Genomic DNA, 23,639 nt, shown 5'->3' with positions numbered 1-23,639 from the left:
TGTCTTTGAAATTTCTTGCTGCAGCATCTAAGGTGTGGGTTTATTTCCATCCATTGTTCTGGACAGTTGGTGGGGACTTTTTCAATTTGGAAAACCATGTCTTTCGAAGCTGGGAATTTTTCTTTCTTTGTGCAAAATTTATTTTTTTATTACTTTTATTTTTCAATTATAGTTGACAGTTTCAGTTGTAGCTGGAAATTTTTGTTGAATTATTTTGTTGCTAATTCCCTTCTTTTTGGTTCTGCTATTCTTTTTTTCTGGAATTCCCAATGTCTGGAAATTGGACTTTCATCCTTCCATTTTCTTATTCGTTCCCTATTTTCTTTTTTTGCCCTTTTGCTTTATTTTCTGAGATGTGCAGTCAATGTTATATACTAACACTGTTATGAGCTTTTAACTTGTATCACACACACACACACACACACACACACACACACACACACGAAATTTGTGCACGGGAGTGGGGGGGGGGTCCCCTCAGCCCAGCCTGCACCCTCTCCAATCCGGTACCTCTTGGGGGATGTTCGACTGCCAGTTTAGACCCAATCCCAGGGCCTAAATTGGCAGTCAGACATCCCTCTCACAATCCTGGACCACTGGCTACTAATTGCTCACCTGCCTGCCTGCCTGGTCGCCCCTAACTGCACCCCTGTGCTGGTCTGGTCGCCCCCAACTGCCCCCCACTGGCCAAGTTGCCCCTCACTGCCACCCCTGCCCACCTAATCACTTCCAACTGCCTCCCCCACCAGCCTGGTCGTCCCTAACTGCCCCTCCTGATGGCCTGGTCACCCCTACCTGCCCCCCTGCTGGCCTGTTCACCCCTCACGACCTGCTGTTCAGTCATTTGGTCATCCCTCACTAACCCCCCTGCTGGCCTGGTCACCCCATGCAGCCTGCTTGTTCAGTCCTTTGGTCATCCCTCACTAACCCCCCTGCTGGCCTGGTTGTAGGCAGCCATCTTGTGAGGGCATGAAAGTTAATTTGCGTATTACCTCTTTATTATATAGGATATATATAATCCCTCCCTTTATACACACACACACACACACACACTTGTTATTGATCCTTACCCAAGGATATTTTTCCATTAATTTTTAGAGAGAGTGGAAGGGAGGGGGAGAGAGAAAAACACTGATGTGAGAGACACATTGATTGGTTGCCTCCTGCATGTGGCCTCGAGCCTGCAACTGAGGTACATGCCCTTGACCAGAATCGAACCCTGGACCCTTCACTCTGCAGGCTGGTGCTCTATCCACTGAGCCAAACCAACTAGGGCTATTAAATTTTTAATTTTGAATAGCTCCTTCCTATCCTTTTTTTAAAAATAAGCATTGTACTTTTGTGTCATAGATGCATTCACTTTAACTCTCTTGGGATTATATAAGTCTGTATGTACTTAAATACTCTTTTTCTCCCTCTCTGCATGGTCTCTGTTGTCTCAAAATTTATTTTTTTCTGGCTTTTTCCCCTTTGGTCTCTGTATATTAGAGGCTTTTCTCGAATGTCTTGTGGTTCTTGGCTGTCCATTTATATTAAAGTGGAACACTCAGAAGGGAACTGAAAATTCGGTGCATTCAGGTAGCGTTTGCTGACTATGCACCTCCCAGTAAGATGATTTCTTTGGGTCATTTCAATGGGAAATTTCTTGGATGGTCCCAAAAGTCTCCCTATAAAACTCTTCCAATATCCCACCCTGAGGGTTTAATCCTGGATGCCAGCGTTATTTTGGGAGAGAAGTTAGGGAAGAAGGATGGTGATCAACATCTGGTTATCAACTCTTACTTATTCCCTTATTTTCAGCATGGGAAATTGTGCCTGGTGCTCATGTTCAGAGACCCTCTTGTTCATCCTCTCCAGAAAATGTTTTGGTCCTCTACCAGGGCTGGGAGAGGCAGAGAACAGAATTGGGGGGAAGCAATGAAGAGGGTAGTGCCTTAAAGGCCTTTTTAAAAGCTGTTCCACATTGCCCAGCCAGCGAGCGTGACCTATGAACCAGGAGTTCATGGTTCGATTCCCAGTCAGGGCACATGTGCAGGAGGCAGCTGATCAATGATTCTCTCTCATCATTGATGTTTCTATGTCTTTCTCCCTCTCCCCTCCTCTCTGAAATCAATAAAAATATAAAACATAAAAAATAAAAGCTGTTTCACAAATCCTAGTTTAACCTGACCTTTACCCCATCTCCAAAGATACCTGAAATCTCTGGTACTAATTCCTGAGTCCTGAATGTGGTTGGGTGGAGTGAAAATCACGTTTTTGCTCAGCTTTCCCCAGTATCAATTTTGGATGCAGCTTTCTAAATCGGTCATCATCTAGTCACTTGCTTTCAGGCTTCCAAAATCTAGTTGCTGTTGTCTCCTTGTCCATTTGTTTGAAAGTTCCTTCACTCTGGTTTTAGTAGGATTTGGGGGGAGATGGGGTAAACACATGTTCAATTCGTTAAACCCGTCATTATTCACACATTTTTTAAAAATTTTTTAATGAATAAGAATACATGTTCACTTCAGAAAATTCTGCAAACTACCGAGAAATGTGATTTTGGTATGACTGCATCCATTATTTTTTCCCTTTTGTTTACATCACTGACTTCATGTTGTATTGACATTTTCCAATTCTTCATCATTAACTTTCCCATCAAAATTTCCAATAGGCTTTAGCAATCCCCACCTTAAGCAAACAACTATGGAACTATGAACATTCTCAATTTTCTAGACTTTTCCTCCTTGGTATACCGCTGGGTCTAGCTCAGGGCTGGCTTTGCAGCCCCCCTTGTAAGGGAGAAGACACATGGACAGACAGGTTATGGCCGTGTCTGGGGCTCTGGTAACTGCAGATTCTCAGACCAACTCTGCTATCCAGAGGCCAGGGCCTCTGGTTTCACACAGAGGTGTGAGATCAAGGCCAACCCTGGAGCACAGTTCCCATGCTCTCCCCACCTCCCTCCCAGTCAGGCTCCAAGTGGCTAGAGATGGTTAGTGGGACAAATGGCACATTCCAGCCATACAAGGCAGCCTCTGTGAGGCTGCAACTTCCCACAGAAGCTCCAGCCATGGATGTGCATGTGCCAGAACAAACTGCCCAGAGCACAGTAGGTGGGGTTCTTTGCTTTTCAATTCTGGCCCCAGTCTGTAGGAGGCCCACCTGTGAAAAGGGTATGACAAGTGGACAGAGGAAGGGGAGCGATACTCTCATTCCAGCCGCTGCAACTAGATGCTAGAAGAGCAGCACCTTGACCACAAGACCACACTGGAACATCCAAATCACCTCTCCCACACTCTCATTCTTGGCCTCACAACTTTTTCCTTATTTCTTCTACTCTGAATCTCTTTATTTGCACACAGCCCTTGTTTTCGGATGTAACCAAACATTTCATATATATACTTACCTTCCTCCAAGCAAAAGATCACTCTGTCACATGCCACACTTTGCCCCAACCCCCCATTCTCATCTACTTTTAAATTCATCTTTGTTGTTTGCCGGATTAATTCAGGAAAAGCCACTCCCTTTGATTCAAATCTCCAGGCAAATCTTGAGAGAGTATGACACTGTTTTCTCTGAAACATGCCAGCACTTATTTTTCCACAGGGTCTGTCATTTCCGTAAGTGACCTTTGCTCTTAGTCCATGGGGATGACAACCCTTCATGTTTCATCTTTGGGCCAGTTTATAGGTCCTAGAATCAATGACATTTCCTCAAAATAAAACCTGACTGTCGGCCCCAATGAGATTACCTTCCACGATCACCAATGACGGCTGGCCACGAAGGACAAGGACCTGCTTCCACTGAAGACCTTCAAGGTAAGTCATGCAAGTCCAAAGATAATTCCAAACTAGAAGCTCCCAAAGTAAACTACACACCATGAAAGCACCACAGAGTAAGTGCGCAAGCTACCAAATGCCCAGTGTGGAAAGGACGATGCCCCACAGAATGACAACAGCTGGTGTTTACTGGGCCATCACTATATGCCAGTCACCACACAGGCCCTACATATTAGTACCAATCCTATTTAATAGATGAAGAAATGAGGCCTCCAAAAAGGCCGAGTAACTAAACTCATACTGCTGATCAGCAGACAAACTGGGATTTAAACAAAGGCAGCCAGACACTTGAGCCACATGGCCAGTCCTCTCTGCTGCCTCCATCTAACGCCCTGTATAGACACTGCCCTGCACATTGGAGGATGTTTCAGGTAAAGCCACGTCTATCCCTAGTCCACTGACCAGCTACAGGATCCGGATGTGGCCCTTCTCCAGGGAGCCCTAGCATGTATGAACACCCTGACAAGTGCCCATCTTTCTTTCAGTTCTTGTTTTGTTTCCTGAAGACTGAGGTGACACTCAGTTATGACAAAATTCCCTGAGACAAGGAACCCAACAGCAGACCTACTTATCAGCCTGGTGATCAAGGAGACCCCAGCACCTGCAGATGGACCTCCTTCCTGCATGCAGTTGGCTAACATATCTGACCAGGGTTTACACTGGATTATAACTCTGAAAGATCTAGAAGGCAGATCTCTGGGCTGCCTGGCAGCCACTCACCAGCACTGGGGTCTGCAGGCGGTTCGCCCTCCTCTGAGTCTTCTTGCTCCTGCATGGTTGGCCTCTCCCCACGCTCCATCTGTGACATGAGGTCTGGTTTAGAAATTGCATAGTCTGGGAAGAAGGAAGGAAAGAAGGTATAATATGGGGTGAGGCTGCACTGGATGCTGCCAATGTGTCACCTGTGTGAATGTGATTCCATGGCAGCTCCCCTAATTTGCAGCTAACAATGTTGGAAAAGAAATGAGCCAAGTTTCCAGCCCTTTTCTTGGGGCCCACTGTGTGTGTACACGTGCACATGGATGTGTGTGTTAGCCATGTACTATGTCCTCCCATGCGGGGTCCGGCAGTAGGGCTCTACCTGCCACCAACGAAAACTGGCTCTTTTGTCATTGTCACACCTGTTATTCAGGTTTTTCATGACAAAGGCACAAGATATTTAAGTTTTTATAAAGTACAAAACTATCCTGATAAACTCTAGAAGCCATAACATAAAACACTGATAAATTTCCTTATATTAAAAAAGCTTAAAGTTATTTGGAAATAAAGTTAAAAGATGAAGAAACATGGAGAAAATATCATTACACACACGCATTTGCCATATGTAAAGCAAATGGCTAATATCAATAATTATATATAAAAAGTCTCTACAATTAGTAAAAAATAAAAAAGCAAATAATAGGTAATTCATAGAAGAATGCAAATGGCCAGTAAACACATGAAATGATAAATAAGTTCACTAATCATCAAAGAAATACAGATTAAGATAATGAGGTGTCATTTTTCACCCATCAGAAAAGACAAATATTTAAAATAGCAGAACATCAGCTGGTCCAGGGTGTGGAGGAAAGGCATTCTCACACACCACTGCATAAACATACAGGGCCTCTGGAGGGCACTATAGCAGTGACCATGATATTATTGTAAATGTGCATCCTCTTTCCTCCAAAACCCACTTCTAGGAATCTGTGCCAGTGAAATACTTCTAAGTGCACAGACACACAGAGATGTTTTATGGCACTCTAACAGGGAGAAGACAAAATCCAGTGGTTACCCATTAAATGCCCAGTGTTCATCTTCCCAAGCAAGCCTATGTGTGTTGACATGAAAAGCTGTCTGTGACCTGCTGTTAGATGGAATGAGTGAAGGATCCCATTGGTGCAAACCACAAACTGCATGTGCATGAGTGCAAGCATCGTGTGTTATGTCTGCATGTGCACAAAAAATATGGGAAACTGCCCTGACCGGTTTGGCTCAGTGGATAGAGCGTCGGCCTGCGGACTCAAGGGTCCCAGGTTCGATTCCAGTCAAGGGCAAGTACTTTGGTTGCAGGCACATACCCAGAAGGGAGTGTGCAGGAGGCAGCTGATCGATGTTTCTCTCTCATCGATGTTTCTAGCTTTCTATCCCTCTTCCTCTCCCTTCCTCTCTGTAAAAAAATCAATAAAATATATTTTAAAAAAATATGGGAAACCACGCAGACCAGTGGGTTTGAGGTGGTTACCTCTGGGAAGTGGTACTGGTGCGAGGGTGGGGGATGCTCTTTATTATATAAATCTAAATTGCTGATTTTTCACAATTATGTATGTACTTTAAAATGAAAAGAAAAAACAAATTAAAAAGAGGAAAGTTATCCTATGAAGAGATGTGTATGAAATTACCAACTCTAGCAAGAATCAACATTTCTATACAACAGTGTGTTTAATATTTTTAAATTTTTGTGTGCCCAAAAAGTTCTCCATATCAGAGAAAAGGATACACATAAAACTATAGTTGTCCTAGATTTTCATCTTTAAATATTCTTATTTAATGATATTCTTACTTAATGAAGACAACAATAATCCCTAGACTTTGGGGTGAGAGAGAGCTCAGTGAAACTGACTTCCTGGTGGGGACCTAGGACCGCTCTGGGTCACAGTTCCTCTCTACATAGGGGGATGGGAACCTAGGGGACATAAGCCCTCAACAGATGACAGTGTTCGGTCACCTGAACAGTAAAACAGGAGTGCTCACCTCTGTTCCTAACTCCCTTATTGAGGATGAGGAGGATTAAGTAATATGATTCTTGTAAAGCACCTTACATTTGCTTAATAACAGTTTGCTGGACAAACTAATTTTAAAATATACATATAGGGCCCATGGGGAAAATAATACAAGGTGAGAGACCCCTGAGATCCGAGTCTGCCTTCTCCTCTTGCCCCAGTGGCTTTTCCAGGACCACTTCATGAGCTGTCCTGATCTGGGATGTACTGATATACTTAAGTATATGAGCACCGGTTTTTCTAATCTCTTGTGTTCTCTAACATTCAGTTTCCCTTGTTCTCAACTACTGGTAGTACTGGAGTTCAGAACTCCCAACGGTTCCAAATGAACCTCAAGCTTGTGTCAAGGCAGCCCTGGCGAGTGAAGCCCTCTCCTTACCCATGGAAACCAGAGACTCGTAGTTGCCCCTCATCACGTTCTTGTATAGCTCCTTCTGCCACTCGGACAGGTTCCCCCACTCCTGCTCCGAGAAATGGACGGCGACATCATCAAACGTGACAGGGACCTGAAACCACAGGACAAGCTCAGCTGGGACCCACTGGAGGGTTGTCACAGATCCTCAGCTGCCAAATCCCAAGGAAGCAAATGGCCGCAACCCCCTGGCCTGGTTCAAGCACCTCTTCTTAGGACAGGAGTGGGAAAGGCCCAAAAGCATGGCCTGGGATGTGACCAAGAGGTCTAACCAGGCTTGGGCCACTGTTCTGAAACCACAGAGTAAGGACCTGATCTTGTCTGGTTCTTTTCCTCTCAACAGGATAGCCCTCACTGCTGTAAAGCCTGGTGTGCAGACCAGCAGCAACAGCTAGGGAACTTGCTAGAAATGCAGGCTCTCGGGCCCCACTGTAAGCCCACTAATCAGATTCTGCTTTTAGTAAGCAACCCAGGTGATTCACATACACAATGAAATTGGACAAGTGCTGGCCTCAAGAATATAGTCCAAGTTCTTTCCTAAAGGCTGGGAAAAGCGGCAGCAGCACAAAAAACTGGAAAGAAATCTGGTCCACATTCATATTCTTACAGAATCTTCTGGAAAATAATACTAAAACCTAATGTTTATGCCGAAACCGGTTTGGCTCAGTGGATAGAGCTTCGGCCTGCGGACTGAAAGGTCCCGGGTTCGATTCCGGTCAAGGGCATGTACCTGGGTTGCGGGCACATCCCCAGTGGGAGATGTGCAGGAGGCAGCTGATCGATGTTTCTCTCTCATCGATGTTTCTAACTCTCTATCTCTCTCCCTTCCTCTCTGTAAAAACTCAATAAAATATATATTAAAAAAAATAAAAATAAAAATAAAACCTAATGTTTGCCCTAGCTGGTTTGGCTCAGTGGAGGGAGCGCTGGCAAGCGGACTGAAGGGCCCCCAGGTTCAATTCTGGTCAAGGGCAATATGCCTGTGTTGCGGGCTCAATCTCCAGTAGGGGGCGTGCAGGAGGCAGCCCATCAATGATTCTCTCATCATTGATGTTTCCCTCTCTCTCTCTCTCCCTCTCTTCCCCCCCCCCCTCTCTCTCCCACCTTCCTCTCCGAAATCAATAAAAAAATTTTTTTTAAACCAAAAACCTAATGTTCTCGTGTTTTTAGGCTCCTTCTTGAAATCATATTATTACTGGCATTAACATGATTTATAAGTCAACTGATAAAAATGTTGAGTTCAGCTTAGCTGTGTGTGGCTCAGCTAGTTAGTGCACTAGGGGGTTGAGGTGCGATTCCTGGTCTGGACACATGCCTAGGTTGCAGATTTGATTCCCGGGTGGGGGCAAGTATGGGAGGCAACCAATCGATGCTCCTCTGTCTAAAATTCAGCGAAAACATAACCTCACATGAGGATTGAGAGAAAAAACAAAAAACATTAAGCCCAACCAAGCCCCATACTATTTCCCGAGTTCTCCCTCCCTAGTGGTGAATGGCTAATTCACACTCATGAGGACTGACTACATCTCTATACCCGGGCCTTTGCTCTGTGCTCTCATCCTCTCAGACATCATGGACTGAACGCCCTTCTAAATCAACACTTCCTGATCACTAGGACCTTCCTCTGATCTATTAACCTATGCTTTTATCAACAGGAGAAATAATTTAAGGGTGGTGTGTCCTGTTCTTAATAAAGCGATGCTGACAACCAACCAGGTATCATTATATTTTTTTCTTCTCAACCATCACTTTCCCCTTCTTTTACATTTAACTACATTCCTAAAACATATTCTAATTCAGATCACTCCTTGGGAGCCCCAGTTGGGACAGGGTTACCTTAGGAACTTCTCCATTGTTGCCTGGGGGCAGCCGCAGGATCCAAAAATTCCTGTTTTTCAGCAGGTTCTCCATGTTCTCCAGCCGCCTCTGCAGCAGCCCGTACTCCTGCAGCAGGGTCCCCAGCACAACCCATTTGCTCTCCAAGTGGTTTGCAAACTCCACAGCCGTCTTCTCACAGTCAGCTATCTTTTTCTCATTTGTCCCGGTCCGTCCCTCCAGCGTCAGTAGCCGCATGGCCTGGGCCTCTAGTTTCCTCTCCACAGCTTGGACAGCAGCCCACACGGCCAAGCGAGTGATCTCCGCCGTTGGGAGTGGCGTGTCCTTCTGGGCTGCAGAAGAGATGTGGAAGGGGGTTTCCTTTTGGGAAACGGGGCTCTGGAGCAAGGGGTCCATGTCAGCCTCGGGAATTGTGGGGGAGAGGGGAAGGGGGTCTTTCTCAGGAACTTCAGGGGAGTGGAGTGAGGCTTCCTGGTGGTGGGCGGAGTGAGAGAGAAGTGAGATTTCTTGTTCAGCAGCACATGGGGGTGGATACCGGGTCTCTTCCTGGGAAGTCAGGGGACCCTGGAGCTGTGTCTCTTGCTCAGAGGCTGCAGGGTACAGGAGTGAGGGTCCCTTCTGGAGGATGTGCGGCATGCGGCTGGAGGTCTCTTGCTTGGGGTTGAGGGGTAAGGAGCCTTGCCGGGGAACAGAGGGAGACAAAGAAGGCATTTCTTTGGGGGGAAGAACACGGGACTGGAACAGGGCTTCTCGGGGGAGTCCAGCAGGGGCCTGCCGTGGCGTTTCTTCTGGCAGGACATTGGGGAATGACAGAGGCGATGAGCGCTGGGTCTCCATGTCCAGCTGTTGGACCTGTTCAAGGAAAGGGCAGGAGTAAAGGCCAGTCTACAGCTAGCAAAATCAATGCCAAAGATACACACATTAATAGGGCACTGATAGCAATGTGTTCTGTGGATATGAATCTTCCTGAAAACCTAGCACTCATTCAGACATCAATTACAAAACCATTAACAACAAATAGAAGATGGTTATGCCACCTTCTTCTCTTCGTAGAGCCAGTTCCTTTTTCACAATATACTTTTCATGGGTACCATCTTAGGAGTTGTAGTGTTGGAGAGGGGAAAGGGTACTGGTCTTGAATTAGAACACGTGGCTCTCAGGCCTGTCCACCCCTATTTCTGCCAATGTCATTCTGGCCCAGTCATTTTACCCCTCTGTTCTCGGTGTCCTCATCCATCAAATGCGACACATCCTGCTACCTCACTGAGTTGAGCATTCTTTAATAAAATAAAACCCTGGAAAACGGCAGAGCAGAATTTTGTCAATGCCAGGCATGGTTCCTATGCCGACTCCCAGCAAGGTGGGAGGTGATCTCAGGTGGGGCCAGTGCTGTCAACTGACCTACCTCACAGGTAAGTCATCTGGCCCCCTGCTTCTACTCGAATTGTCAATGGTGCCCATATTCTTTTTCCCACTTTGTCCAATAGTGAAGACACACAATGACCTTAAGTTTTACTGACCAGTTGATAAAAGCTGAACTGTTGACTTACCAATAAAATTCTTTAGAGTTTTATAGTGTGGGTTGGATTTGACATGTTATATGGACACAGCCCCTATTGGAGGCTGAATGGCCTTCTGGACATTCCAAGCTGACTTCTGCTCTAAGCAAGGAGACTGGCAGAGGCATGGCATTTCAACACTCCTAGGGAGGTCCCTTGGGCAGATGGTCTACTTCGTGGTCTGGGTTCCTCCTATGGTTTGTGAGGTGGGAAATGAGGAAGAGGCCTGCCAGGGCTGGAAGCAGAGCTAAAGTCTGCCAGTTTTGTTATGCATGTCAAGATTGGAGGGGATGCCCTAGCTGGGTTGGCTAAGTGGATAGGGCGTCAGCCTTCGGACTGAGGGGTCCCAGGTTCGATTCCGGCCAAGGGCATATGCCTGGGTTGCAGGCTCCATCCCCAGTAGGGGGTGTGCAGGAGGCAGCCGATCAATGATTCTCTCTCATCATTGATGTTTCTATCTCTCTCTCCTTCTCCCTTCCTCTCTGAAATCAATAAAGAAATATATTAAAATAAATAAATAAATAAAACTTAAAAAAAAGAAAAGATTGGAGGGGATGAGAACCCAAATAAAGACTGATTCCTTTTGGGATTTCAATTAGTCATACTCTCCCTGTTCCCCACCTTGACACATCCATGTTGAGAGAATTCTTTTGTCATCAGGGATGTGAAGCCAACATCTGCATGATGAGTTCCCCATTTACCTATCCAGACAACCAATAGCTTTACTGAAACTGAACAGAATCTCTCCTATAACAACGTTTGCCCATTTCCTCATCAGCTTCCTTCAATGAATCTACCAAATGCCAATTACTATGCACCAAATACTAGGGATCTTTAAAGTAACTGAAATCCCCATTTTCTTTGTTTGAAAATTAACATATCCCTTGTGTCCAGTCTGAGATATAGTATGTGCTTAATAAATGGCTGGTGAATGAATGAATAGTATAAACTGTTGAGTTATGAAAAAAATTATTAAGGTAAATAAAGTTCTTTCAGTCTTGTATCAAAGGTCATTTAAACCTATTTATACTTCTATTACCATCTTTCTTTTCTCTGTTCATTCATTCACTTATGAGTCAATTAACTAAGACACTATTACATTTGTAAGCCAAGGATGAAAGGCGTAAGACTTTATTCTGGCAAGAGAATTCAGAGGTAGTATGATACAACAGCTCTACAGCTAACCAGACAGACATGACAGCTATTTGTAGGGAGATGCCTAACGATTACTCCACATTTATGTTCATGAATTGTGTTAAACATTTTAAAGGGTTATCTCATTTAATCTTCAGGAAACCCTATGAAACAGGGACTACTAGAATTGTTATCCATTCTTTGCACATGAAGACCCTGAGGAAGAAGAGCCTAAGTAATTGCCCAAGGTCACAAAAATGATCTGGCTCCTGGGCCCGGGTCTCAGTTCACATTGTAGGTCACCTCCAAATCTTATCTACCAACAGAGGCAGCTGGTTAGTGCTCTGAATCCTTTTTTACCTCTGCAATTCAGAAGCTTGGAGGTTAAACAAAGATCTCTGGGGGGTTCTATGGTGGGGGAGGTGGATGGCCCTTCTGGAAAAGACATTGCCATTTAAAGTTGGGGTCAGGGATCCCTTTGAAAACCCAATGAAAGCTGCGGATTCTCCCCCTCAAAAAATGCACATGGGCACATACACAAAATTCTGCAAACACTTTCAAGGGGTTCACAGACCCCTAAAGCTGAGGGCTCGTCAACAACTAAGCCACCTCTCAACTCTTCACTCTTCCCAGGTGAGGGCAAGACTGGACGGCCCTCTGGGACGGGAACCTCAGACACAGGGAAAGTGACTAGCGTAATGCAACACAATAGGCACATTATGGCCCCATCCTCTGAGGGGATTAGGGCATTTGCCTACAAGTAGTAGGAAGAAGGGAAAATCCCCTGGGGGCCAAGTTAGTCTCCCTGAGTAATTCAGGGGTTTAACCAAAACAATGAAAACAAGCCCAGTACAGTAAATAAATCCAGCAGAGTAAGACATGGTTACCAACTAGTCTAATCAGAGCTCAAAGGAAAACACCATTTCTTTGCTTTCTATTATTCGACTGTCTCTCTCCATTTCCGGATTTGGAAGACTATGGAGGGATGAGGGGGTCACAGGAGCATGTCCCCTCCCCTGCCCCCAAATAAAGGCCCCTTGCTATCTTTGCATAACGGCTTTATATTACCTTAAGCAGAGAGAAGTGGCCCAAGAGAGGGATGTAAATATTACCTCTAAGATTAATAGGCTGTATTCTCCAACTATAGGGGAGACAGAATTCTTCTGAACTGTATTGTATAGGATTTAACTGTCCCTCCCTACCCCATGTCTCCGGAGTGAATGGGGTCTTTAGGATTCATGCCATGTTAGCAGAAAAATACATAACCTTACATGTCTGATTTATAAAGAAAGCTGTGCCGTTGTGATGCACCCAGAATTATATGGGGCCCTGCAGACCTAAGCCTGGAGGTAGACATTTTTAAATCCTCATTTTAGGTTATTTTACAAAGAGTTTTATTATCATTATTTAAGAACCGAGAGGCTCTTTAGAAAGCCGTATATCCGGACCCCTTCCTGTGCACAACGGGAAACTGAGGCTCGGAGGCACCCAGACTCCCATGCAGCGATCCCCCCAGAGCCTCTGCCGCGCCTCCAAGAGGTGGTCTGCGGGGAGGTTTCCGGGCAGATCATGGTGACTGGCCGCCGGAAGAGTCACATCAGCCCCCAAACCCGAGGAGCGCGCGCCCCAGACCCCATCCGTCTAGACACCCAAAGTTCGTCCCGGGCCCTCCATACGCAGAGGCTGGAGGACGAGATGCCGAGCCCGAGGGGCACAACACCGCCTCCCCCCAACCCCCCCTCCGCCCCGACCGCCCGCCCGCGACGGAGACGCTCCGCTGGGCGCCGCCGGGCCCCCGACCCGGCCGCCACCCCTCCCCCACCCCGACGGGCCGCGTCCACCCAGCGCCGGGCCCAGGCCCGGAACCCAGGGGAGGCCGCCGCCGGGGCCGCCCCCCTCCCGTCCAGGCCCGCGGCCCGGGAGGCAGGCATTTCTGGGGGCGCGGGCACCGAGCCACGATGACTCGCTACGTGACCTTGGGGCAGGCAGGGCAGGTCGCCGCCGCGCGTCCGAGCCTCAGTGTCTCCGCTCCGCGAAATGGGGAGAGCCGCGTCAGCGCCGCGGGGCCGAGCTCTGCGGAAAACGCGCGGCGGCAACCCCGACGGACGCAGCGCCGGCTCCGCAGGGAGCGCAGCGCGCCGCCCCGGCGCCCACCGGCGGCCCGCGTGCGTGCCCGGCCCGGCGCGTCCCCGCAGCCTCGCCCGGACGGCGGCCGGCGCCGCGGCCCCGCTCCGTCCCGCAGCCCCCCCGCCCCGTTCAGGGGCGCGCGAGCCCTGCCCCCCACCCCCGCCACGCCGCCGCGTTCCCGTCCCTTACCGAGACCCCGGGCCGGGCCGCCGAGCCCGGGACGCGCAGGCCGTCCCCGGGGCCCCGAGTCCGCGTGTCCGTGCGCGCGCGGGCCGCCCTCACCGCTTCGGCCATGGCCCTGCGCGGTCCGGCCCGGCCCGGAGTCGCCGCCGCCACCGCCGCCGCGCGGCCCCACGCAGGCCGGCCCCGGCCTCGCCTCGGGCGCCGCCCGCCCGCCCGGCCTTCCTCCCCCGCCCGGGCTCGCGCGGCCGTCGGGCCCGGCCTGCTCGGGGCGGGCGGGGACGGAGCGGCCGAGCCCGGCGGCGGCGGCGTCGGAGCGGGGCGCGCGGCGGGGCGGGCGGCCCGGCCGGCGGCGTCCGGCCTCGAGCTGGGCCCGGCCCTCAGCACCGGCCCCAGGCCCGCGCGCGGCCCCTGTGCGGCCGCCGCTGCGACCCCGGCTGCGGCCCCGGCCCCGGCTGCGAGCTGCGCTGCCGTCCCGGCGCCGCTTCAGCAGGGGAGCTGCACCGCAGCTGCCATGTTGATACAAACTGCATCCTGGGAGGCATGTCCCTCTCAGGCCGTTTAAAGAGAAACACTCCGGGGCTCGTCGGAGGCTGCAGGAACCCAGACAGCTCCATCTACAGCCGGTAGGAGCGAACAGTGTCGAGCGAGCAGCCAGGCGGCGACGGACACGCCCTGAGCCCCGGGCCAGCCCGTCGTGCCGCCCGGGCCGAGCCGCCCGGGCCTCCTCCCCCTCGGGCCCCGGCCTCTCACCTGGGGTCCTCGCCGGCCCGGCACCCTACGGCGAGACCGGGCGGCGGGAACGCAGAGGAGGAAGCGGAGCGCGCAGCCGGGGCGACGTGGTGGGGTCTGGAGGCGGCTCGATTGGCTCCGACAGCCTTCCCCCGCCGGCTCCCCGGCGCCTCTCAAACCCAGAACCCTTTCAAACCTGCGCTCACAAAGGGATCTCCGCCGCCCGTCACACCAGAGGCAGCCCCGGCGCATGTGACCAGCTCGGTGCAGCCGGGGTCCAGGGCCGCGCCGGGGACGCGGGCTGCGCTTCCAAGGGGAGCCAGGGGGCCGGGTGCCCGAGCGAAGTGCCCGCGCGCGGTGTGTGACCCGAAAGGGCGGAATTCCGAGAATCACGGGGCGACGGGGCCGGCGGGGGCCAGACCCGTCCTGGGGGGGAAACTGAGGCCGGGCGGGAAGGCACTTGTTTACCCGGAGCCGCAGTCCAGGTCCCCGGTGTGGATGCTCCCTCCACCCGTGAGCAGGGTCCCCCACGCCAGGGTGGAGCTGGGAGTTGGCGACTCCTGTACCTGCGCAGGTTCACTCACATATTAATGGGACATCTATCTACAAGGGAGCAAGAACTGGAGTTGAAATGAAGAAGAAAAAAGGAAAGAAAACGTATAGGCAGGCCTTGTGGTTACAAGCGATGAGAAGACAGCTGGGGCTAACTTAAAGGGGAGAGGGGGTAATATTTGTTCCCCTAAGCCTTAGGGTCGCGACCCCTGAAAATACATCCTGCATGTCAGATATTGACATTACGATTCGTAACAGTAGCAACATTACAGTTACGAAGTAGCAAGGAAAATCATTTTATGGTTGGGGGTCAGCACAACATGAGGAACTGTATGAAAGGGTTCCGGCATTAGGAAGGTTGAGAACCACTGCAAGGGGACCCCAGGGAGGTCAGGGGTGGAGCCTGCATGAAAGGCCAACGGGAGCAGGACTCCGTGTGCTGTTGGCTCGGATCTCTCTTTAAAAATGGAAACTTATGGGTAGAGATAAGCCCAGCGCCACCCAGCCCTTGCCCTTCCCTTCCCAGAGATCAGACTTACCACTTGTCTTGCTGCTTTCCCTACCCTCTATCGATAAGCAGTGCATTCCATTAGTATTGGTATTTTACAGTTTTGTGTGAATGATGAAATTCAGTCTATATCCCGTTGGAATTTGCTTTCTCCCCCCCCCCCCTTCATTTGTCATGTTTCTGAGACACATTTAAACAAGCAGATCAGGTTCATTCATTTTAACCACTACATAGTATTTCATTGAATAAGTAAACTCCAGTTTACTTCCAATGCCCCTGAGGGGAATGAGAACAGACGTGCTGCTGGAAACATCTGCCCGCGGGTCTCTGTGCACCGTGACATGGTTGCTCTGGGAGAGACAGGGCCGCAGCACCCTGGGGACAGGAGCCCCTCCGCCTTCCCTAGGCCCACCTCACAGCTCACCAGCAAGCTGGTGCCTGGTGACACGCCCACCAGCCCTGAGTGGGGTCCTGTTTTCACATCTTTGCCAACACTCCCTGATAATGGACCCAGAAGCCTTGCCAGCACTATGGCTGTGAAATGGTAGCTCATGACTTTCCTTGGTATCTATATTAGTATTTCCCTGATCGTTAAGAGAGCTGAACATCTTTTCATATTTACTAGGCATTCGGTTCCTTCCTCTGAATTTCCTCTTCATGTCCTTTGCCAATATTTCTGTTGTGAAGTCTTTCTCACCGGTGTTTTTTGTTTTGTTTTTGTTAATCCTCACTGGAGGATATTTTTCCATTGATTTTTAGAGAGAGTGGAAGAAATGGGGGGGAGGGGAGAAGAGAGAAACATTGATGTGAGAGAGAGACATCCATTGGTTGTCTCCCACACGTGCCCCAACTGGAGCCGGGGATCAAACCTGCAACCTGTCCTTGACTGGGAATTGAACCCAAGACCCTTTGGTGTGCAAGCTGATGCTCTAACCACTGAACAACATACGCCAGGGCGGTTTATAGGTGTTTTTATTTTTTTAAAAATACATTTTTTATTGATTTCAGAGAGGGAGAGATACAAACATCAGTGATGACAAAGAATCATTGATTGGCCGCCTCCTGCACACTCAAGGTTGGGGATCAAGCCCGCAATCTGGGCATGTGCTCTGACCGGGAATCAAACCATGACCTCCTGGTTCATAGGTCGACGCTCAACCGCTGAGCCACACCGTCTGGGCTACAGGTATTTAAAAAAAATTCTGGATATTGATCTTATCATCAAATCCTTAATGTGATTACTGATGTGATTGCATTTAACTCTGCCATCTTACTAGTAGTTTTCCATGTGTTCCAGATATTTGATAATTCCCCTTTTTTGTCTGCTCTTAAATTACTTTATTTAGGGTTTTTTTTTAATCTACACAAATTTTATTAGAACTAAAAAGTGGATCTATCATAGCTTCAGGATACGAAGTCAGTATATATTATATACTTGCAATGAAAAATTAAAATAAAATTTTAAAACATCACTTATAATAGCATCACCAAAATGTTAAATAACTAGATATTAATATAGTGAAATATGTGCAAAGGTCTTTGTATTGAAAACTACAAACATTACAAGAAACTAAAACTATACAAATATGATAAATAAATACCATCATTATAAATTGGAAGACTCAATATGTTAAGATTGATTATAAATTGAGCCCAATTTCAATAAAAAAAAAATCTAGCTGGCTTTTTAAAAAATTTAAATTCTTTATGGTTTAAAGTATTACATATGTCTCCTTTTCCTCCCATTGACCTCTTCCCCAGCCATTCCCACCCTCCAGCACATGCCCTCACCCCCCTACTGTCTGTGTCCATGGGTTATGCTTATATGCATGCATGCAAGTCCTTTGGTTTATCTCTTACATTCCCCCCCCACCCTACCCCTCCCTTCCCTCTGAGGTTAGACATTCTGTTCGATGCTTCTATGTCTCTGGATCTAAGTTGGTTCATCAGTTTATGCTGTTCATTATATTTCAAAAATGAGTGAGAGCATATGATATTTATCTTTCTCTGGCTGGCTTATTCTCTTAGCATAATGCTCTCCAGGTCCATCCATGCTGTTGCAAATGGTAAGAGTTCCTTCTTTTTTACAGCAGTGTAGTATTCCATTGTGTAGATGTGCTACAGTTTTTTAATCCACTCATCAGCTGATGGGCACTTAGGCTGTTTCCAAATCTTAACTATTGTAAATTGTGCTGCTATGAACATAGGGGTGCATATATCCTTTCTGATTGGTGTTTCTGCTTTCTTGGGATAGATTTGTAGGAGTGTGATTATTGGGTCAAATGGAAGTTCTATTTGTAATTTATTTAGTTTTTTTTCCATATGTATTTTGTTTTTACATGCAATAAACAATATTTCAAGAAAAATGATTTTAAGTATGATAATGTTACATGCAATAAACATTAATATTTCAAGAAAAACGATTTAAAATATAATATTACATGCACTAAAAATTAATATTTCAAGAAAAAACGATTTAAAATATAATATTACCAAAATTGTACTAACATAGTATAATATCACAAAAATTATAGAAAATATTAAAAATCTGTAAATAACAGGATTACTTCTATTATATCCTAAAATATTTTTTTCCCTTTGGCTCTATTTTGGCTCATCAGTTTATGTTGTTCATTATATTCCACAAATGAGTGAGATCATGTGATATTTATCTTTCTCTGACTGGCTTATTTCACTTGGCATAATGTTCTCCAGGCCCATCCATGATGTTGCAAATGGTAAGAGTTCCTTCTTTTTTACATCATATAGATGTACCACAGTTTTCCCATCCTCTTATCTGCTGATGGGCACTTAGGCTGTTTCCAAATCTTAGCTATTATAAATTGTGCTGCTGTGAACATAGGGGTGCATATCTCCTTTCTGATGGGTGTTTCTGCTTTCTTGGGATATATTCCTAGGGATGGGATTACTGGGTCAAATGGAAGTTCCATTTTTAATTAATTTATTTAGTTTTTTAAAAGATTTTTAAATTGATTTTTAGAGAGGAAGGAAGGGAGAGGGAGAGGGAAAGAGAGAAACATTGATGTGAGAGTGAAACATCCATCAGCTGCCTCCTGCATGCCCCTGACCGGGGATTAAGGCGGAAACACGGGCATGTGCCCTGATTGAGAATACAACTAACAACCTTTCCGTGCATGGTACGACACCTAACCAAATGAGCCACACTGGCCAGGGCTTAAATTATTTTTAAAATAATTATATTTTTCGCCATTCACTTATATCTAATTTTTAATGATTGCCCTAAGTTTTATAATATACATCTTTAATTTTTAACAGCCTACTTCACACACATTCTACCACTTCATCTGTTGTGCATCAACTTTACAACAAGTTATCCTCCACCCTTGTGCTTACATTTGATGTTTCTTAGTGTTATAATCTGCATAATGCACTGTTGATTATACATATGACCAAAAATCTTCTCCCAACTATCTCAAGATTTTTCATGGTAGGTGTTGCACCAAAATTTATATTTAAATACAATCAAATCTAGTACTTTTCTTTTTAGGTTTTTTTTTTCTTTTTCTGTCTCTTTTTGTTTATTTTCTTCCCTCCTCCAGTGCCTTAAGGATAGTCCTCAACATTTTGTTATACAACCTGTACAGTTTCCCTTTTTCACAGGTCTTTAATCTAGAAAATTTTTTTGGCTTTTATTAAATTACATCTTTTTTTTTTTTTTAAATATATTTTATTGCTTTTTTTACAGAGAGGAAGGGAGAGGGATAGCGAGCTAGAAACATCGATCAGCTGCCTCCTGCACACCCCCCACTGGGGATATGCCCGCAACCAAGGTACATGCCCTTGACCAGAATCGAACCTGGGACCCTTCAGTCCCCAGGCCAATGCTCTATCCACTGAGCCAAACCGGTCAGGGCTAAATTACATCTTTACTGAGATATAATTCAAGTAGCATAAGCCATTCATTTAAAGTGTACAATTCAGTGGTTTTAGTGTGTTCAAAGTTCTGCAACCATTATCATAACCTAATGTTTCTCACTAAAACTTCAAAGCATAGAGCTGGATTTGTTAGTGTTATAATATGACCATTTTTAAAAATATATATTTTTATTGATTTCAGAGAGGAAGGGAGGATAGAGAAATAGAAACATCAATGATGAGGGAGAATCACTGATCAGTTGCCTCCTGCACGTCCCACACTGGGGATCAAGCCCACAACCCAAGCATGTGCCCTTGGCTGGAATCAAACCCGGGACCCTTCAGTCCGCAGGCTGATGCTCTATCCACTGCACCAAACCAGGTAGGGCTAACCATTTGTTTTTTACTGGAGAGCTTATTTTCTTCCCATTTATGGTGAATATAGATATGTTTGGATTTTTTCTATTTTATTTTGCTTCTTTTCTTTGCTTCTTTCCCTGTTTTCCTACTTCTATTAGATTAATCAAGATTTCTTTATTCACCTTTTCTCTTTCTGCTGGGAGTTATTCTGCTTCTGTTCCTTTAGCAGCTATGATGAACATTTTATTTATTTATTTTTTAACATATTTTATTTTTATTTTTAAAATATATTTTTATTGATTTTGGAGGGGGGGAGAGAGAGAGAAACATCAATGATGAGAGGAGAATCATTGATTGGCTGCCTCCTGCATGCCCCACACTGGGATTTAAGCCTGCAGCCCAGGCATGTGGCACAACTTGGAATTGAATCATGACCTCCTGTTTCATAGGTCGATGCTCAACCACTGAGCCACACAGGCTGAGTGCTATGATGAACATTTTAAACGTATTTGAGTTATAAAGTTTAAATGGAATTGATATATCTGCCCATCCCTTGAAATCACAAGGTCCATAAGATGCTTTCATTGACATCATGCTCCATCCTTCTTACATGTTATTGTTTAGTATTTAGTTCCATTTTGTTGTGTCCACCCAAATTTGTTTTTATTGTCTTATAAAGTCAACACATGTTAAAGATTTACCCATGTTCATTATTTTTTTTTGCTAACTAGGCCCCTTACTTTCTTTCTTCTACTCAAAGGATAGTCCTCAGTTTTTCTGTGAATGGTACATTCTCAATTTTTCTTTTCTGAAAATGTCTGTATTTGGTTTTGCTTGTATATGATAATTGATCAGGGTATAAAATTGAGGTTGAATTATTTTCCCTCACCACTTTGTAGGTGTTAGTCTACTGTCTTCTGACTTCTATTTTTTATCATAGAAGTCTATTGTCAATCTAATAGCTTTTACCTTTTTAAAAAGTTTTTTTTTAATCCTCACCTGAGGACACGTTTTCATTGATTATTAATTTTTTTAGAGAGAGGAAGGGAGAGAGAAAGAAACACCGATGTGAGAGAAAAACATCCATCAGCTCTCTCCTGAATGTGCCCTGATGGGGAATCAAATCTGCAATCCAGGCATGTGCCCTGACCAGAATCAAACCACAGGACAACATTCCAACCGACTGAGCCACCCGTCCAGGGTTAATATCTTTTTCTTTGATGTCAGTCTTTTTCTCTTGAATTTGAGTATTTTATGTCTTTTATCAATTCTTGAATATTGTCAGCTATTCTTTCTTTTCTTTTTAATAAAATTTTATTTAGATATAATTCACACACATACAAGTCACCCATTTAAAATGTACCATTCTCCCTAACCAGTTTGGCTCAGTGGATAGAGCATTGGCCTGCGGACTGAAGGGTCCCAGGTTCGATTCTGGTCAAGGGCATGTACCTTGGTTGCGGGCATATCCCCAGTAGGGGGTGTGCAGGAGGCAGCTGTCGATGTTTCTCTCTCATCAATGTTTCTAACTCTCTATCCCTCTCCTTTCCTCTCTGTGAAAAATCAATAAAATATATATATTTTTAAAAGATAAAATGTACAATTCAATGGTTTTTATTCACTGATATGTGCAACCATTAGCACAGTCCATTTTAGAACTCTTATTACCCCAAAAAAACACACCCCTATATGTTTTAGTTATCCCTACTCCTAATATTCTCCTCCACCACCAGCCCTATGCAACCACTAATATACTTTCTGTTTCTGTCAATGTGTGGACGTTTGTATGAATGGCGTCATATATCATGTGATCTTTGTGCCTAGCTTCTTTCATTTAGCATAATAGTTTCTAGGTCCATCCATGTTGTAGCATGTATTAGTTGTTCAATCATATTTTATGGTCAAATAATATTCCATCATATGGCTATACCACATTTTATTTATCCATTAGTTAGTTGATGGACATTTGGGTTGTCTCAACCTTTTGTCTATTGTGACTAGTACTGCTATGAACAGTCATGTACTTATATTTATTTGCATACCTGCTTTCAAATCTTTCATAGTGAAACTAGAGGCCCAGTGCACGAAATCCATGCACTTGGGGGTTGGTCCCTCAGCCCGATTGCAGGAGGGCGTAGGCCAGGCCAAAGGACCCCACTGGTGCACAATCAGGGCTGGGAGGGACATGGGAGGTTGGCCAGCCGGGGAGGGACTGCAGGAGGGCTCCAGGACATATCCAGCCTGTCTCTCTCAGTCCCTATCAGCCAGACCCCAGCAGCAGGCTAACCTACTGGTCAGAGCGTTTGCCCCTTGGTGGTCAGTGCACATCATAGCGAGTGGTTGAGCGGCCTTAGTGTATCATTAGCATGTTATGCTTTGATTGGTTGAATGGCCAACTCGACAACTGGACACTTAGCATGTTAGGCTTTTATTTATTTATTTTTTCAGTATAAATGTGATCAGTTCTTTATTTTTTTATTGTCTAAAGTTTTACACATGTCTCCTTTTTCCCTGATTTACCTCCCCCCACCCCACAGCCATTCCCACCCCAGGCAAGCCCCCACTGCCCCAGTGTCTGTGTCCATTGGATATGCTAATATATATGCATACAAGTCCTTTGGTTGTTCTCTAGCCCTCCCTACCTCCCCTGCCATTTGTCTCTGGATCTATTTTTGTTCATTAAATTATGTTGGTCATTATATCCCACATATGAGTGAGATCATGTGATATTTATCTTTCTCCGACTGGCTAATTTCGCTTAGCATAATGCTCTCCAGTTCCATCCATGCTGTTGCAAATGGTAAAAGTTCCTTCTTTTTTGTAGCGGTGTAGTATTCCATTGTACAGATGTATAGGCTTTTACTATATAGGATTGCTGGATTGTATGGCCACTCTATTTTTAATCATTAGAGGAACTGCCAGAATTCTAAAGTGGCTGCCATTTTTCATTTCCACCAGCAGTGTAGATGAGAAAATCTGATGAGATGTATGGTAGATGTTTGTAGGCTCTGCTCTTAACGTGTTTCCATCCATCATTTTCTCTCTGTGTCTTTCATTCTGTGTGTACTTTCATCATCTATCTTTCATTTGACTAATTCTTTTCAGCTGTGTCTAGGTCTGCTGTTTATCCAACCCAGGGGTCCTCAAACTTTTTAAACAGGGGGCCAGTTCACTGTCCCTCAGACCGTTGGAGGGCCGGACTATAGTTTTAAAAAAAACTATGAACAAATTTCTATGCACACTGCACATATCTTATTTTGAAGTAAAAAAACAAAACGGGAACCAATACAAAATTTGTATTTGCATGTGGCCCGCGGGCCGTAGTTTGAGGACCCCTGATCCAACCCATTGAGTTTTTTAAAATTTCATTGACTATGTGTTTTATTTTTAGAAATTCTGCTTCCAAATTTTTCTTTATAATAGTAACTTGATTTTTCTTAAGGTTTGGTGATTTGTATTTACAATGCCTTTCCATGCTTCTTCCACTTTCTGCCCTGTTAGTTTTATATCTTATGAAACTAATCATGTTTATGTTCTATTTTGGATGATATTTATATAAATTCAACTTCTTGTGTTTTTTTAAAATATATTTTTAGAGAAGGGAGAAGGAGACAGAAACATCAATGATGAGAAAGAATCATTGATCAGCTGCCTTCTTCATGCCCCCCCACTGGGGATGGAGCCAGCAACCTTGGAATTGAACTGTGACCTGATTCATAGGTTGATGCTCAACCACTGAGCCATGCAGGCGAGACTCAACTT

General features: G+C 45.8%; 1 protein-coding gene across 3 annotated transcripts in view; it reads right to left on the bottom strand.

Moving 5' to 3' along the window:
• The window catches only part of ZNF777 (zinc finger protein 777), a 30,745-nt gene extending 16,036 nt beyond the window's left edge, over positions 1-14,709 (bottom strand). The window contains exons 1-4 of one of the 3 annotated variants that reach the window (XM_036328386.1): positions 14,582-14,709; positions 8,829-9,680; positions 6,960-7,086; positions 4,539-4,652 (exon numbers count right to left, since the gene is read on the bottom strand). In XM_036328386.1, coding sequence (XP_036184279.1) covers positions 4,539-4,652; positions 6,960-7,086; positions 8,829-9,665 — 1,078 coding nt within the window. In that variant the 5' untranslated portion in view covers positions 9,666-9,680; positions 14,582-14,709. Of the gene's footprint in view, positions 1-4,538; positions 4,653-6,959; positions 7,087-8,828; positions 9,681-13,496; positions 13,667-13,837; positions 14,437-14,581 lie in introns of those variants that run through there. The other 2 variants (XM_036328385.1, XM_036328388.1) reach the window with 2 other exon arrangements.
• Between the last annotated feature and the right edge of the window lie 8,930 nt (positions 14,710-23,639).

Source organism: Myotis myotis, unplaced genomic scaffold, assembly GCF_014108235.1.
Source record: "Myotis myotis isolate mMyoMyo1 unplaced genomic scaffold, mMyoMyo1.p scaffold_m19_p_11, whole genome shotgun sequence".
Lineage (NCBI taxonomy): Eukaryota > Metazoa > Chordata > Mammalia > Chiroptera > Vespertilionidae > Myotis > Myotis myotis.
The sequence above is the reverse complement of the archived record's forward strand: the minus strand, read 5'-3'. Positions and strand labels throughout refer to the sequence as shown.